Source organism: Linepithema humile, chromosome 1 (assembly GCF_040581485.1).
Source record: "Linepithema humile isolate Giens D197 chromosome 1, Lhum_UNIL_v1.0, whole genome shotgun sequence".
Lineage (NCBI taxonomy): Eukaryota > Metazoa > Arthropoda > Insecta > Hymenoptera > Formicidae > Linepithema > Linepithema humile.
The window spans coordinates 38,480,399-38,499,240 of record NC_090128.1 but is presented as its reverse complement, the minus strand read 5'-3'; the positions used below and the strand labels follow the sequence as shown (position 1 = coordinate 38,499,240).

General features: G+C 31.4%; 2 protein-coding genes across 7 annotated transcripts; one reads left to right on the top strand and one right to left on the bottom strand.

Moving 5' to 3' along the window:
- Nucleotides 1-2,407: 2,407 nt before the first annotated feature.
- On the bottom strand, nucleotides 2,408-16,532 carry LOC105669123 (macrophage colony-stimulating factor 1 receptor-like). Of its 6 annotated transcripts, XM_067347550.1 has the most exons (14): nucleotides 13,697-16,528; nucleotides 10,476-10,603; nucleotides 9,756-9,918; nucleotides 9,546-9,664; nucleotides 8,481-8,625; nucleotides 8,209-8,348; nucleotides 7,726-7,900; nucleotides 7,372-7,495; nucleotides 6,955-7,130; nucleotides 6,714-6,880; nucleotides 5,533-5,656; nucleotides 4,649-4,795; nucleotides 4,216-4,380; nucleotides 2,408-3,911 (listed from the first exon to the last, which is right to left on the bottom strand). In XM_067347550.1, exons 1-11 carry the CDS (start codon nucleotides 13,764-13,766, stop codon nucleotides 5,573-5,575), a joined length of 1,491 nt encoding a protein of 496 aa, XP_067203651.1. In that variant the 5' UTR covers nucleotides 13,767-16,528; the 3' UTR covers nucleotides 2,408-3,911; nucleotides 4,216-4,380; nucleotides 4,649-4,795; nucleotides 5,533-5,572. The 6 variants fall into 6 exon arrangements, with proteins under 6 accessions (XP_067203651.1, XP_067203653.1, XP_067203652.1 ...); XM_067347552.1 differs by lacking the exon at nucleotides 2,408-3,911 and having other exon boundaries at nucleotides 3,982-4,380; nucleotides 7,372-7,459; nucleotides 13,697-16,532; XM_067347551.1 differs by lacking the exon at nucleotides 2,408-3,911 and having other exon boundaries at nucleotides 3,982-4,380; nucleotides 5,533-6,596; nucleotides 13,697-16,529.
- Nucleotides 16,533-17,014: 482 nt separating this feature from the next.
- LOC105679905 (tRNA (cytidine(32)/guanosine(34)-2'-O)-methyltransferase-like) lies at nucleotides 17,015-18,824 on the top strand. Its single transcript, XM_012380223.2, has 5 exons — nucleotides 17,015-17,318; nucleotides 17,427-17,496; nucleotides 17,608-17,813; nucleotides 17,910-18,304; nucleotides 18,405-18,824. Exons 1-5 carry the CDS (start codon nucleotides 17,198-17,200, stop codon nucleotides 18,735-18,737), a joined length of 1,125 nt encoding a protein of 374 aa, XP_012235646.2. The 5' UTR covers nucleotides 17,015-17,197; the 3' UTR covers nucleotides 18,738-18,824.
- Nucleotides 18,825-18,842: the final 18 nt, after the last annotated feature.

The window sequence follows — 18,842 nt, the reverse complement described above, 5'->3', positions numbered from 1 at the left end:
ATCAACCCTTCCATGTACCGATATAATTTTTACAATTTGGACAAAAATGATGAACTCTCATGAAGGCGCTCATACAGTACGGCAGGCATGAACAGAGGCAGCATCTGAAATCAGGAAATCAAGAAATCAAGTAAACAAGCTAATGCTGTGTTTTATAAATATAGATTTTTCACTTTACAATACGCAATTGTATTTCTAAGAAATTATATAAGTAAATGACTACCTATCAACTTGAGAATAATGATTTATATCTTAATTTATAGTCGATAAAAGCATTCAAAAATAAATTTAAATTTACAAACTACAAATGTAACTAAATATTAACAGAAAACATAGGAATACATAAATAACTAAACATTTTAATCCAAATCAGAAGAAAAGTATCTCATCAGATAATTAATATTACGCAATAACATACGCAAGATATGTAAATTAGTAATAAAAGAGCTCATCATTTCAAAGAAAAAAATTTATTATTTACCCGAGTAAGCAAAGCACGATACAGCAAACATGAGCACTAGGCTGATGATCCGATATCGTAGTAGTTTTGATATCGGCATGACATGTTGGACAGGCCATTTTTACTGGATTTGGTGCTAGAGCGTACGTTAAATGATGATGAATGACCCGTACTTCCGGCCGCGATACAGAAGACATGGAATTCGACTCAACATTAAAATGAGGCTGAGACGTTGATTGACTCTACGCAGATGGTGCTGGCATTGTAATTTGATTTGGTGGCTGATTATCTGAAATTATATTACACGTATAATTTGCATTACCTTTTTTTTATCAGATTATTATTAAAAACCTAATTAATAATTACATAATAATTATATGTATTAATTAATAATTACATAATAATTAATTAATAATTATTAATTAATAGTTAATAATTACTAAATTTTATAGTAAATATTCTAGTGACTAATATTAAATTGATGAGTGCAGTTCCGAATAGGTGAAACGCCCGATTGTTTTGAAACTCCACTATTTTATGTAGTTTGGCGCGCTGATTACGAATATGATAATGAAAATCGCCGACTAGGTCATTTTCAAGGTCAAAACAAGGTCAGAAAAAGTGAAAAAATATCACTTTTTTGAGATTATTTCGAGAAATATTGATGTAACAAAAAAAAGTTTTAAATAAAAGTTGTAGTTCTTGTAAAAATACATCATTTATGTCCTATGCATTTTTTGTGTAAAACTGATAGTTTTCGAGAAAATTGACGTTAAAGATTAAAAACTTTGGTAAGTAGGATGAAACACGGGGGGTTTGGAGAGCGGAGCCCCCCGAGGGAGAAATGGGTGCAGCCGGGTGGGGGGTGCAGGGGGGAGGGGCGGAGCCTCTCCCCCCGCCTATTACATAGCTAGTGTCTATTATAGAAGTTGAAAATAACTTTCAAACACAATATGCTCTCTACCTTGCGTTGGGGTCTTGCTAATCTTTCCTGTATTTAAAATTTTTAGTATATAGTAGACTCATCATACTTTTAGTAAGGCAAAAATTTAATTCATATAAACTTTCTGCGCGCACACACCTTGCGTTGGAGTCTTGCTAATCTTTTCAGTATCTAGTATTTTTAGTATATTGTAGACTCATTAAATTTTTAGCAAGGCAAAGATTTAATAAATATACATAAATTGGATACGCACACACGCCGCTACATTCTTGAACGGCATGCGCATGCAAGCTAAGGCCTACCTGTTGTTACGTCCTGATCAGACTACACGATTCTTTTCTTTTCATTAAATACCAGACCTAGTAAACGCGGAACCAACAAAACTCTTAAGAAATATTATAACGCCAGAGCTGTTTTTCTCATGAGACACCAGGAGCTCGAATCTTCTCACGGAGAAAAATAGCATGGATATTTCAAAATACCTTGGCCGCTCAGCGTGCCTATCGTCGCCAGAAAAACCGTAAAAGTCAAAACTTCGCGGTAGCTGGAGTCCTTAACCGACTCCAGACGGTTAGAGTAAGAGATAAAAAGAAAAAACTGGCACCAACTAGTCATACTCTTGGATTCCACCTACGGGAACTCTAGCTAGTAGATAGGGTTTTACCGAGTAACGATCGGGGAATGACCGCAGTCGCATGCCGAGAAGGCGCGACACCTGATACGGCGCACGTGTTTAGTAGGTCTGGGAAACCGAGATGCATTAGTCGCACTCTCCACGCGACACCAAGGGCACGCGACAGTCGTAAACTGTCAAATTTATTAGATCAGTGACCCAAGGCTTTGCGAACTTATATACCGATTCTTAACCACCCAATCCGAAAGCCGAGAATCGGGGCAAGCACTTCTATAGACCACCCATCATTCCATCGTATGGTCTAAAGACTACGCCCACCCAGATCTTAAGACACTGAGATGCACCCCACCTATACTAATTAACACCAACCGGGTTACGCCACCTCAAAAACCTACCCCCATCATATATGGACCCGAAACGACGCTATTCCTTATTCGTTAGGGCCTCTTTCTTCCTATCTCATTTCAAGTAACCTAGTCATCTAAACCCAATCCTATTAGCTAAAAATGACGCCATCCTCCCCCACATTAAAAATTTTCTCGCAAGACTAATTCCTATTCGATCCCCGCTCCAAAAACCTAAGATTTTCCAAAGGGATCTACCCCAAAGAAAAAGTATAAAAACCCGTGTTCTGGTGGCTCCGGACACAATCACACACAGTTTTTCAAGCAGTTTGCGCAGTTATTCCGTTTAGCTCAGTTTCTCGAAACAGTTTTTCGAGTAGTTCGGGGGCGCGAATCAAAGAGTAAAATCAGTTGATACTTTGTCGCGACCATCTCGTGGTGCATCTCAAGTAGAGGGTCCATTACTTTGACGACACCATCCCGCAGTAGGGTGCCCACTCGTTTACAAAAGGGTCCGACGCCTATACAACACCTTCCCTCAACGGGGCGCCTGCTCAGAACCACCGAATATATTCAACGCGATCCGAAACTACTCTGCAACGAGTAAGTCAGTTCATTTCTCTTTATTTTATTATTTCTTCTGTCCTCCCTCCGGAAAAATAAAACACTCACACACACACACACACACACACACACACACACACACACACACACACACACACACACACACACACACACACACACACACACACACTTGTGAAAAATACACTAATAGAAATATAAAACACGTGTGAATAAGAGTTGAGTTTTGTATCGTAATTATAAATTTAATTGAATTAAAATGTTGTCTTTAGTAAATTAAACTTTGTTCTTTTTTTTATTTAACCACACCCTCCTCGTTTGTCACCCCCTCCACCTTCCCTCTCAAATTGCGCACAAAGGTTCCGCCCCGGGTAATAGGGATTCAATTCCTTGACCCAAAAAGAGAACCACGAGCGGTTGACTTGTTGACGGAGTAAAGACGACTCTTCCAGTCGCTGACCCGTCGCAAGTCCTAAACGCGCCGCTCGGCTCGTGCGGTCAGACCCGTTTACGCCGATCGCCGAGCCCAACGAAAAAAATTCTACATCTATCAGGACGTAACACTGTTTACCAAAGTTTTTAATCTTTAACGTCAATTTTCTCGAAAATTATCAGTTTTACACAAAAAATGCATAGAACATAAATAATGTATTTTTACAATAACTACAACTTTTATTTGAAACATTTTTTTGTTACATCAATATTTCTCGAAATAATCTCAAAAAAGTAATATTTTTTCACTTTTTTTGGAGTTTTGACCTTGAAAATGACCTTGTCGGCGATTTTCATTATCATATTCGTAATCAGCGCGCCAAAATACATAAAATAGTGCAGTTTCAAAAAAATCGGGCGTTTCATCTATTCGGAACTTTATCCCCGCAATCAAATCAATATGTCTCACTTTGGTTCCATTCATATTAGTTTTGTTAAAATATGGTCGTAAAGGATCTATATGTGGTATGAACATATCAAAAATGGTATACACGTTTCGTTTTAGTAAATTTATATAATAAATAAATTTTAATTAAAAATGTTTAATTTATTATTAAAATAAACGAGTGACACAAGTGGTTTGGCTTATAAAATATTTTTAAATATATCTATATTAAAAAAATTTGAGATTTGTTCCATTTTGACGTTCTTGAAAGAAACTCTGATAATATTCAGTTTTTCTTAACAAAATTAAATTATTATAAATATAACTAAACTTAAAATAATTTTTTACTTAAATGTACAGAAATGTTATAATTACCATGCACAACCAATTTATATTTTATTTCCGAAAAAGTGTTTGATATCATATCCCTGGATTTCCCATTACAAATATAATTCTGAGCATCTGATTTTTGCACATTATTAATTTTTATAGTTGATCGATAGGTGAATGAAGTTTTATGTTGTATAATATTTAGTCTTTCTGAAATTACAAAGATTATAAACAATATATTTATATTTATATCTTTTCTACATATATTAACAACTAAGAAATAAAAGTAAAGATAAAAACTTAAATTTTATATTGAACAATTCTGAGCGTAAACATAGAATGAATATAAAACAAAATATTATAATTAAAAGTAATATTAAATATAATATTTATTATTATGTGTTCTATATGTTACAATGTTATTGCGCTCAACTATTAAATCCCTTTTTTTTATTTTTTCTTTGTTTTAAACAATTACCTGTTTTTACAAATGGCGCTTGAGTCTGGTTTGTCCATGTAAGATCATGTGTATAATTATAAATGGAAGCAGCACATGTTAATTCTACATTATCACCTGCTGTTATCGGCTCTTTTGGTTTGATAATACCGAAAGCATCTACTCCATCTATAATATTTAAAAAATAAAAAAATTGTTGTGTTATTGACATATTAATACATTTAAATGCATTTTAAATCAAATAAAAAGATTTCTAAAAATTATATCTTGTTAATGTAGTTTGTATTTAAACATAAATAATAACGGAAAAATAAGAAGGGAATATAAGAATGTACTTAAGAAATTAAAATATTCTATAGAAACATCAATAATGATAGTATCAAATCTGCATAAAGTTAAATAAAACCAAAAAAAACTGTTTATTTTACATATTTACACTATTTTTGCTTCAATTTTCTGTCTAAACATTTCCAATATTTAAGCATTATAAATTGACATTATTGATCAATTATTGCTTACGTTGAATTGATGAAACTATGAATATTTTCCGAACTCGAAGCTTAAAGCTAAAGCTATTTTTGTTTCAAATTATTTAAACAGTTTAAACATACAGTATGTTTAAATTTTTTATCCGAGTATCATAGTTTTAATGTAGATAATAACGGATAATATATACCGGAAACAAGAATTGAGGCAGTTGAATTGTCACAACCACGGTCATTGCAGGCTTTACATGTTATTTTTCCCGACATCTCGATAAGCATTTTTATTCTCGAAATAAATTCGATATTGGAAGTTACACTTGGCGTTACATCCAATAAAATTGAAAGAATTTTTTTTATTATATAAAGTATCATATAAATATTTACCTAACAAAAATTAAGTCAACAAAAGATTGTACTTACTGTCAGTTGCACAATTGTTGAATTTTCAAATGATGGATAATTAGGACATTTCCAAAAACTCCACGTTATATTTGGGGGCGGAAATGATAGGGTTGTTTATATCGATGCGTACCCAACAACTTATCTACAATGGTAAATTTTTGCAAAATATTCAAAATTTTTAATTTGATAATTAAAATGTATTTATTATATATTTCTTTATATTTGCAAGTATATGTTAAAATATATATATATATATTCAATACAAGCACATTTATTTGTGAGAAACTACATGTTTCATACTTTGCTTTTTTATTTTTTTTAAAACAATATATACTATGTTTTAATATCTTGTTATTTTTAACAAATTTCTTTATTATATATATATATATAGGTTTAACACGAAAGGCGAGGAAATTACAAAGGATTCAAAATATTCCGTGGATACAACTTCTCTTCGTACTGTTTTGAAGATAAGCTCATTAGACATAACGGACACGGGAATTTATATGCTTAAAGCTAAAAATGCACATACAATTGAAAAGTTAAATTTCACGCTGCATGTCATGGGTATTCGAATCATTCTTTAATATTTAATAAAACTGAAGTAACTGCAGTGTATTGTGTAACTATATTGATTCTAGCTGAACCGTATCCCGCACTGGAACGTACCGCATCTTACTATACACCTAACACTAATGCGGAATTTCATTGCAAAGTGCTATCACTTTTATTAATATTTCTATAATTATGTTTATGGTATTTAGAATATTAAAAATTGAATTTTATTTAATTTATTATTTGGTATTTAGAGTTTGTGAGAGAGTTTTGGGGATTACTTTATTAGTTTTGGTTATTCGGTATTCTGGTAATGAATTGTATTACTCTTTTAATATAAGAAAATTTTAATTAGAATGGTTATTATTATTAATTTTTTTATTATGTTAAAATTTATTTTTATATTAATTTTTATGAATTTTATAATAGTTATTAATAAAAAAATTTTATTGAGTTTGTAATGAATCACGTAGTAATGTGATGTAAACTTTCGTCGTTGATTTTTGGAACAGGTAAGATTTCTTTTCCTATAAATATAATTATAAGATATAATTATAATTAAATATAAGAATTTTTTTGGTTATATAAAGTATCATATAAATATTTACCTAACAAAAATTAAGTCAACAAAAGATTGTACTTACTGTCAGTTGCACAATTGTTGAATTTTCAAATAATGGATAATTAGGACATTTCCAAAAACTCCACGTTATATTTGGGGGCGGAAATGATAGCACTTTGCAATGAAATTCCGCATTAGTGTTAGGTGTATAGTAAGATGCGGTACGTTCCAGTGCGGGATACGGTTCAGCTAGAATCAATATAGTTACACAATACACTGCAGTTACTTCAGTTTTATTAAATATTAAAGAATGATTCGAATACCCATGACATGCAGCGTGAAATTTAACTTTTCAATTGTATGTGCATTTTTAGCTTTAAGCATATAAATTCCCGTGTCCGTTATGTCTAATGAGCTTATCTTCAAAACAGTACGAAGAGAAGTTGTATCCACGGAATATTTTGAATCCTTTGTAATTTCCTCGCCTTTCGTGTTAAACCTATATATATATATATAATAAAGAAATTTGTTAAAAATAACAAAATATTAAAACATAGTATATATTGTTTTAAAAAAAATAAAAAAGCAAAGTATGAAACATGTAGTTTCTCACAAATAAACGTGCTTGTATTGAATATATATATATATATTTTAACATATACTTGCAAATATAAAGAAATATATAATAAATACATTTTAATTATCAAATTAAAAATTTTGAATATTTTGCAAAAATTTACCATTGTAGATAAGCTGTTGGGTACGCATCGATATAAACAACCCATTGTACGTCACTGCCTTTATTTCTTTCGTAATGTCTATTAGTATCTTGAAGTGTAAGATTTATATACTTTATTTGAGGATCTAAAATTATACATAGTATGTACTATATGTATACATATAAAAACTATATGTGCATATATTAATAATAATGTTACATGTACATACACTTATACAATTTACAGATTTAGGACTAGATTTAGAATTCCAAATTAAACAACTTTGTTGTCAACAACATGCATACAATTATTTGAATAAAAAATTTAATTTTTTTACAAATATATATATTTTTTGTACGTTGATAATAAACTAACCGTATATTGTGATCTTTCTCGTTGTTCTTTTTGTGTCATACGTTGACTTAATGAAGCACTCGTATTCTCCTGCCGCATCCTCGTCCGTTACATTAAGTATTGTTAATTGACACGTAAGTAGAATATTTTTATCATAATTTTCTCTAAACTGTTTAGTGCTTGTTCTATTGCTATCCTGTAAACAAAAAAAAAACAATACATGCAAATGATAAATTAATAAAAACATTTAAAACAACAATTAAGGGAAATCAAGAAAAATTGCTCAGAAAAAAGAAACAATTTTTAAAGCGTTGTAACTCCGAAAAAAATTAACAAATTTTAATTAAAAAAAACATTTTGAAACTTTTTTTAAATGTTTTTTTTGCGCATTTTAAGTATTCTTTTTTTTTACAAAAACATGGTAAACGGTTGATAAAACTTGAATAAAACGGTTTTAATAACTATTTCTTTTTCGTTATGTAAAACTAAAACAAATTTGTCTACCTCTTGCGGTGTGATCCAATTAAACTCGTACCGCATAGACGTGTCTACTACAACTGTGCAATTTACATAGAGATTTTCTCCGCGAGTAATGTGATGTAAACTTTCGTCGTTGATTTTTGGAACAGGTAAGATTTCTTTTCCTATAAATATAATTCGTATTCTTATCAAATACATTTCATTATTTTAATGTAATTGCGATCAAGATGTTATGTTGTCTTTCAACGTTTATATATGTATGATTAAATTAATAATCTTACGTTGGTCATACTTACGATTCACAGACAATATGTAATGAATGTCTTGCGATTTATTATCTTTTTCTATCAAACATTTGTACCAGCCACTATCTTTCACTGTTAGGTTCTGCATTGTAAAACCAGTTTTCGGATTATATGGCTTTTTTATCATGTCGTCGTCCTATACATTAAATGCGTAAAATTTTAAAAACATTATATTATAAATGTTAGTCTGATAAAATTGTTGCGATTAAAGAATTTGCAGCAATAACATATTAAAAACTTCTTCAATATAAAAACTCTTTTATTTAGAAACTCAATTTAATCTGTTGAGAAATATAATTTATGTGCAAGTTATTAGTTTTATTTGTCTCTGTATTTCGTTGGAGTTTATCAAATAAAGTTTATATTGATTAGAAATGCGCGACTAGAAACATGAATACATGTAACAAGTAACAGGTGGCAATAATGAGCTTTTCGGAGCCTCCGGTATTTCGCGTTGGTCTATTCCTCCTCTCTGTCTCTCTCTGATGCGGACAGTACGAGTGTGCAAATGGTAAGGCCTCACGAAATAAATAGAGAGCTTTGTCATGACCATAATTTAATTTGTTGATTACCAAGGTCAAGTAAGGTTTAAACTAATTTGAATATACAGAGTGTTTATTTTTTGTGTGTTGATTAAAACAGCTATCTTTCTCTTAATTTTGTTGAACATGTGTCGCGTACGGGCAAGATATAAATTGTGTAACAAATTCTAATGTTATAATCCTAGTCTGTAGAAATTAAATAAATAAAACTGTTTTTTGTATTTTGTGTAAAAATTATTTGAAATAATTGTATACTTAAAATAATACTAAGATTTAACACTATTAAGAAAAAGAAAAAAAAATAATCTTGTACAATTTTGTAGCAGAAATTGGCATGTCGAAATCATATATCCTACAAATGTGAACAAATAAAGCAGCGAAATTATTTCTAAATATTGAAAGTTATTTGATTAAGATTGTCAGATTAAATCCAGATACAAGTTGCGTAATAATAAATATAATGTAATTAAATTTTTTAAAAGTTATGTTTTGCTTGTTCATTGTTAATACTTACATTGTACAAGATTGGTTGTAATTCTGGTGATGTAGGTCTGCATGGTATAGTGATGTCATTGCCTACAACTGTGGTCAGAGTAATATCGTTGTCCGTTTCCACAAAAAAATGTGTATTAGCTGTAACAAATTAATTTATTATCAAAATTTATGTGTAATGAACAAGACGTAGACACATTATATATAAATGAATAATGCGATTTGATCTTACATTTTACATACACATATATCCAGTTTACTTTGGGATCATTATAAGAATTTAAAGTAATGCTGACGTTGTAATTCGTGCAACCATACCAGCCGGTATTGTTGAAAACAGCATTTTGCCGTTGAAAGGTATACACATAAAAGCCATTTGGAGTTGAAGTATTAACCTTTCGAGATATAATGTAAACATTTAGTTCATAAAATGTATTTGTATATTAAAATTAGTATATTACGATTTTTAATCTTTTTAGTTGTAGTTTTATAAAAACAAGTAAATGTCTATAAAACAAAATATTAAAATAATATATATATAAAGTTTATATTTTAATATCTAAACGTAGCTTATAAGATGATATTTATCCAATGAGAAATGACAAATCGAATAGACATATATTAGACGTCTATAAATGTCTAAGAATCATCTAATAAACGTTTTTTCGATCTGTATTTCTCACTGGGTGTAAAGAGTATCTGTTTTGCATCCGCAAAAAGGGTGCAAAAGATTTTTTTTTGTTGGTTCTCATAGCTTTTTTTCTGTTAGATGTTTTCTTGTTATTATAGAACCATATGTCACACTACTGGAATTTATAAAAATCAAAAGATATATAGAGTTTATCATTGTAATTCTTACATGTTACGATTACACATTATAAATATAAATATCCAGGTATCATATATAGGCAACATAAAGATTTATCTTAATAAACTTTATCGTACATACTACCTTTTCAGAACCATATGGAGAAATAAACTTGATTGGTGTGGAGCCATTACATGTAATTTCTAAGGGTTTTCCTTCGTCTATAAAAGTGTCTTGATTTGGCGAAATAATTGGTTTAGTACCTTCCGACACTGAAAAACAAAATCATTTATTTATGTAATTCAAAAACAATGTATATAAGCCATTTAAATTGCTAAAACAATATAATTTTTCTTATTATTTGAACGATAATATTCTTTATTTTTAATCTTTGTGTGTAACAAATATTCTTTTAACTCATTGGTATGCAGTTATTGTGTTAACTCCAATTCATCCCACAATATAATAAGAATGTTATAATACAATAATATAGTTAAAAAATGCATTTCTGTCAAAATGTGACGCAACTATTATCAAATGCTTGTGTAGAAAGCAGGAATATGATTAACAATTTAAAAAAAAAAGAAAAAAAAACGTTATTGTGTTAGCCACAGTATCCTGCGGATGATTAGCTTTATCTGGATTTCTTCATTATATTCTGTTGTAGAATAGGACGCATGTGCGGTCAGTCTGTTTCTCCGTAACTGGGACTGCGGTTAGGAAGGAAGTCTTTTTTCCTCTCTTGATAATGTACCGAAATTAACAACCAATACGCTTATTGTAGAAGCTCTAGAAAACATCACAACATGAACAGAGTTTTTCAAATACATTACTCCACAAAGAAATAGGAAACATTTTTCCAGTACTTAAAGTTGAGCAATTTTTAAATCACTGAAACTCGGCGAAAAATCATCGTGGACAAAACGTTGAAATACATTTTAAGGCTTGAAATTTTTTCACGTATTTTAGACCGTTTTTTGAAAACTTTTTATTTTTATTTTTAAGCTCTAAAAGAGAATATATTGTTTTGTTATTAAAATTATGTACATTCAACACTCTGCAGTTCAATAAATATTTTTTTGCAAAATTTATGACAAGTATCAAAAACTATAATACTTTAATCTACAACACATAATTTTTTTTAAATTTTGCTACAATTTTTTGTTGATCAAATTACACGACTTTGAAGTTAACTGTATATTTTTTACGTTAATGCTACTGTTGATGGTAAACGCTATTTTTGACAGAATGTAAGGTTGATTTTAAAGTCATGTAACTTGACATTTTCCATAAACTTTGAAGAAATTTTTTTTATCAAGCTACAAAGTGTTCAACGTACTTTATTTTAAAAACAAAACAATATATTTTTTAAGCTTAGAAGTGTAAAGATAAAAAATTTTCGAAAAATCAAAGTACGTGAAAGTGCAAACTTCAAACTTTAAAATGCTTTTTCAATTTTTTGTCTGCAATAAACTTTTGCCGAATTGTAGTGATTTTAAAGATTGCTTGATTTGCAGAATCTAAAAAGTGTTCCCTGTACAATAACTATACAGGATGTTTGATAATATTCGTGTCAACGCTCGGGCAGAGCGCGGTAAACTGAACGGAAAAATCCTTAATCTCGTTTTGCACAATTTTAAAATAATAATTAACATATTAATTAATATGTCGCGTCCTCAGCCGTTTTTGCGTGACCACCAATGGCTCATTTATTTGAGCTCAAAACATATATATTATAATAAATTTAAGATTGATATATTATATTATCCAAATAGTGTAGAACAGAAAAAATAAGTTGTGAAATGTTTTATGATAATGTATCTGTTTATATAAAACATTAAACACGGCCTAAATGGGAAGTTCAGCGTGGGCCATCGGTGGTACACGGGACACGGAACGTATTAAAAGAGATTGACGAATGATAGCGCGGTTAGACCGTGAGACCGTACGATCTAAGTGAATCAGCGGCGTGTTGCATTGCAACGAAAAATAACAGAGATACGGAGATCCAGTCTCACGCGTAATTTCTGCCTGTTCGCTGCTCGTGTTACTCCTCTCGCCACGCGTTGTTGTATTTCTTGTTGTCGTGCAATGCGCCGCTGACCTATCCAAATCGTACAGCCCACGGTTAGACCGCGCTATCAACGCGCTATCATTCGTCAATCCTTTTCTGTTCAGTTTACCGCGCTGTACCCGCACACGAGCGTTAGCACGAACATTTACAAAAAACCCTGTATAATAACACCTGAAAAGTAAACAAAGTTATTTATGACAAATTTAGGCGCGCTTATACAAGTCATATATTGATAAATATCAATTTATTGATAATTGATCTTGATGATTGATGACGTGTGACGTTTAATCTTTAAATTAAAATATGTATATGTACATTTAGTAGTAATTAATTTTTCAAAATTTTTATTACGCAGCGTAATATTTCATATAAATAGGAATTTTTTATTAAACCATGAAAATAAATTTCTTCTTAGAAAATATTTAAATATATTTAAGATGTTTCAGAATGTAAAATTTATCAATCTATAATGTAGAGAAAAAATTAAACGATTGCAACATAAATATGTGATTTTTATTAACACGCATTCTTACTGTTGAATTATTCTGCACATGTGTCACATCAAACAGAATACTTACCACACCAATAAAATAACTAATGCAACTAGACGTGAATCGTTTCAAATGCATTCAATATTATCAACCTCTTTTTTATACAATGTAAATATTTTTTAGATGTCCGCATGTGGTGTGATGTATATTGCTTCCTCGTACATTATAATCATTACGGATATATTTAGACAAGTAATTACCTTAATTATAGTTACTCATTACATTATTAAGGATCTAATAAAATTATGACTAAGTATGTATTAAAATCATATGACGCTAATTATAAAATTTGATGATTGATATATCGTTCACACATAATAAATTCTGAAAAATACGCGTCAATGGGTAGATATGCTTCAAATATCATGTTATATTACTAAAAATATAATTATTTTCCAAATAATTAATTTGTTTAACTATTTTAATTAATTTTTAAAATAAGAAAAATGTATAATGGCCCGTTTAATATTCTCATATGTCTGTAAATAAATGTGGATTGAATATTAATTGTCGTTTTTCTACAAGAAATAAACAGAACATTATTCAAATGAACGAATCGATATTCACTGAATGTTTTATGTATATGTATTGATTAAAATCCAACTATGACACTAATAAATGTAAATTTCAATTAGTGGCGACCACGTGATTACGTTACGTTTCAGTAAATATTTCATACACAAATGGATATATCGTGCGTGAGCAGGTACGTCACCGCACACGTAAATTGTGTTAATTACCTTGCGAGAGCGCGAAAATAATGACGAACACCAGACTGTGAAGACGTATGTAACGTAGCAACATCTTCATTGTTTGTACATTTTAAAAGTTTTCACATTTTTGCACACCAAATTTATTGTTCAATAAACATTGTTAAACATAAGCATGTGCGTAAGCACCAGGCCTTGAAATTTTTCTTTAAGAACTTATTTTCTACTCCTATTCCGTTTTGTATCTCATTATGCCTGCTTTCATACTGAGCCTCGCTGTAGATGCGACTCGCTGTAGATGCGACTCGACGAGCAAGACCCCACCCGGTTCAAGAACAATTTATCGCGGCGACGTCATCTCTTCATTGTATTGATTCATTTCTGGTACAAAAAGGCATCTACTTCTGCTTGATTTTTCATAATTCTATAAAATTCAAGAGCAAATGTTTTTGTTATCATAAAATATATAGGTTGATATAGATCTTGATTTTAGATAGATATCTTCGGAGAATTAGATATGTTACGTCCTGATCAGACTTCACGATTCTTTTCTTTTTATTAAATACCAGACCTAGTAAACACGGGACCAACAAAAAACTTTTAAAGAATATTATAACGCCAGAGCTGTTTTTCTCACGAGACACCATGAGCTCGAACTTTCTCACAGAGAAAAATAGCAAGGGGGATAGATATTTGAAAATACCTTGGTCGGTCAGCGTGCCTATCGTCGTCAGAAAAATCATAAAAGTCAAAACTTGCGGTAACCGGAGTCTTTAGTCGACTCCAGATGTTTAAAGTAGGAAATAAAAACTGGCACTAGCTAGCCATATACTTGGATTCTGCCTACGGGAACCCTAATAGATAGGATTTTACCGAGTGACGATCGGGTAATGACCACAGTCGCACGCCTAGAAGGCATGACACCTGATACGGTGCACGTGTTCAGTAGGTCTGGGAAACCGAGATGCATTAATCGCACTCTCCACGCGACCCCAGGGCCACGCGACAGTCGTAAACTGTCAAATTTATTAGATCAGTGACCCAAGGCCTCGCGAACTCATATACCGATTCTCAACCCTCCAATCCGAAAGCCGGGAATCGGGGCAAGCACCTCTACAGACCACCCTTCATTCCGTCGTACGGTCTAAAGACTACGCCCACCTAGATCTTAAGACACTGAGATGCACCCCACCTATACTAATTAACACCAACCGGGTTACGCCACCTCAAAAACCTACCCCCATCGCATATGGACCCGAAACGACGCTATTCCTTATTCGTTAGGGCCCCTTTCTTCCTACCCCCATTCCAAGTAACTTAATTACCTAAACCTAATCCTATTAGTTAAAAATGACGCCATCCTCCCCCACATTAAAAATCTTCTCACAAGACTAATTCCTATTCGATCCCCGCTTCAAAAACCTAAGATTTTCCAAATGGATCCACCCCAAGGAAAGGGTATAAAAACCCGTGTTTTGGTGGCTCCAAGCGCAATTATACACAATCACACACAGTTTTTCAAGCAGTTTTGCGTAGTTATTCCGTTTAGCTCAAACAGTTTTCCGAGTAGTTCGGGGGCGCAAATCAAAGAGTAAAGTCCGTTGATACCTTGTCGCGATCGTCTCGTGGTGCATCTCAAGTAGAAGACTCATCACCCTGACGACACCATCCCGCAGTAGGGTGCCCACTCGTTTACAAAAGGGTCCGACGCCTATACAACACCTTCCCTCAACGGGGCGCCTGCTCAGAACCACCGAACATATTCAACGCGATCCGAAACTACTCTGCAACGAGTAAGTCAGTTCATTTCTCTTTATTTTATTATTTCTTCTGTCCTCCCTCCGGAAAAATAAAACACTCACACACACACACACATACACACACACACTTGTAAAGAATACATAAATAAAATTATTAATATATGCGATTAAGAATTAAGTTTTTGTATCCTAATTATAAATTCAATCAAATTAAAATGTTGTCTTTAATAAATTAAACTTTTGTTCTTTTTCATTTAACCACACCCTCCTCGTTCGTCACCCCCCTCACACCTTCCCTCTCAAATTGCGCACAAAGGTTCCGCCCCGGGTAATAGGGATTCAATTCCTTGACCCAAAAAGGGAACCACGAGCGGTTGACTTGTTGACGGAGTAAAAACGACTCTTCCAGTCGCTGACCCGTCGCAAGTCCTAAACGTGCCGCTCGGCTCGTGCGGTCAGGTCCGTTTACGTCGATCGCCGAGCCCAACGAAAAAATTCTACATCTATCAGGACGTAACAGATATAATTGTATGATTACATAAGACTGATTTTAAAATGTTAATAAAATACGGCTATTTCTTGAATTGTAAAATTAAAAATAAAAGTTTGTGGTGCTGTTTATATAATTCTGTTATGTAATAACTGAGATATTGTTTTATTCTATTACATAATTATTTAAGTAATAAAAAAATAAATTATTAAATATGTATATTAAAAAGTAATATTAAACTTAATGTTTAATATAGTTAAGCATCCTTACTTATCTATTTTTCATATTCAATGATATAAAACGACAATGTTTTGCTAAACTATCCATTTTATACTGTTCTTCGTACATTAATTAATCCAAATTGTAAGATCTGGATATAACAGGTTGAGAAAATCGAAATTTGAGTTAAAGAGTAACATATAAAATATAATTAAATGCAGCTGGAAGTTAGGACGTTCCTGGAGCGATTTTTAAAAATAATTTGTTCTATTTTTACTTTTGCACAATGAAACTTTTAAGTGCCATACACAAAATAAGAAGTAAACCGACTCGGTGTACCCTGCGGAAGACACTCTTATACTTAAAATACCAGATCACTTAAAACATTCTCTTTTCGCCAAAAATCGTTCATCCCATTTCTTCTTTTTTACAGAGAAACTTCTCGAGTGCACTACAAAATGCAAAATAGACTGATTGGAAGACATATTTATAAAAATCTGTAGATAACTTCTTCTATACAACATCAGAAAAGGAACTGATTATCAGTATTAAGAAATTCTACGTAAAGTATAGTTTTTAATATATAAAATTTAAAAATGGTTGAAAAAAATGGTTAAAAACGTGCCAGTTAAAAGCGTACCTTTAATTAAATAATTTTTTAAAATAATTATTTTAAAATATAGGAAAATTCTTTTAATATTTAAATATATATAAATCAAAATTAGAAAACTTAATAAGTAAAAAACAAAAATTTTGTAAAACTTGCGAATCTCAGAATTTCCGCAAATTCTGAGAATTAATTTTAATTGTCAAATAATGCTAAGCACGTGCGCATAACTTGTAAAAATAGGCTATGTTCCGGTATATATTGCAGTATTGAAATGCTATAGTGTATGTAACGTACGTAATTTATGGAACATAACCTATAAATCTGCGACGTATAATAGTCACATAGTTGATGGTACAGTTGTAAATACACAATAAAAAAATCCATAATAATCAATTGTCAGATTGTCACAATTGTATAGTAGAAGTTTTGCTTTCTATAAAAATTTTATCACAATGGGAAAAACCTCAAAGGATAAACGCGATATATATTACAGAAAAGCGAAGGAGGAAGGATGGCGAGCTCGAAGTGCTTTCAAATTACTTCAAATCGATACTGAATGTCACATTTTTGACGGTGTGTGTACAGCAAAAAACCTGTTTTAATTATATTTTATCATAAAGTAAAATTTCCATTACTATAGAATTAACATTAATATAAGAAAATATTTCTATTTTCTTTCAGGAGTGTCCAAAGCAGTGGATTTATGTGCTGCACCTGGAAGCTGGAGTCAGGTCTTAGCTCGTAAGCTAAAGTAAGTAAAATTTCAGAAAGGAGATATAAATCTGTAATATAAAAATATTCTGCAATATAAAATTATATTTTTTTGTAATTAAAAATAATTATATATTCTTTGTTTTGGTAGTGAAAACTATAAGAGAGCTTTAGAAAATTTTGGAGGTGATGCATCTCCTCCAAAAATTGTGGCAGTTGACTTGCAAGCAATGGCACCCTTGGAAGGAGTTATTCAATTGCAAGGTGATATTACCAACACCAAGACGGCAGAACAAATTATTGCACATTTTGATAATACTCAAGCAGACTTGGTAGTGTGTGATGGAGCACCTGATGGTATATATCTTACATGTTACTTTTTACTTTTTTAAATTATATTTTATAAAATCTAAAAAAAGATACAGGTTAGAAAGTTTTTTATTTTATCTGCAGTGACTGGTCTGCACGATATGGATATATTCATCCAATCACAGCTATTATTAGCTGCTCTGAACATAACTACACACATCTTAAGACCTGGTGGGACATTTGTGGCGAAAATCTTTCGTGCTAAAGATGTGTCATTTTTGTATGCTCAATTAAGGATATTTTTTCCTTATGTTTATTGCACAAAACCTAGCAGTTCTCGTAACTCAAGTATTGAAGCATTTGTAGTCTGTAAGGACTATTCGCCACCAAAAGGTTATAAGCCACACATGCTGAATCCTTTGCTAACACATGAACCATGCAACTTTGAAAAACTGACAGATGTTAATAAGATTATTGTCCCATTTGTCGTTTGTGGGGATCTAAGTCAGCCTGATTCAGACACATGCTATCCATTGAATGTGAGTATAGCATTATTATATTTATTTTGTTTTTTATACTCTATTTTTATACTCTATTTCATTACTCTTTGGTTTTATCATTGTTTAAATATATTTGCAGTATGAAGGAAAAAATTACGTATATCATGAACCAGTACAAACACCCATAGCACCTCCTTATGCAGAAGCTTTGTCTCTGTTGGAAAATGGAAAAAAATCTGGAGATAGCGCTTTCGTTTTTGATCATCACGTCGACTTTAGTGAGATTGTCAATATAGAATCAAAACATGGTGCAATGTTCGAAAAAAAGAAAAAGATGCTTTCTAGTGCCCTCAAGAATGAGATAAGTGCAATCACGAAGGCTTCACACGATCAGGATAAGGAGGATGAAGCAACCGATACATTAAAAAACTTGTACATGTCTGAAGAAAATAACGATACAGATAACAACTGAGAGAAATAATTGATTTATTTATCGAATATATAGAATAATTTTTATATTTTAAGAATAAATTTTTATTTTTTTAAACAATTAACATAATTTCTAAAAATCGAAAAT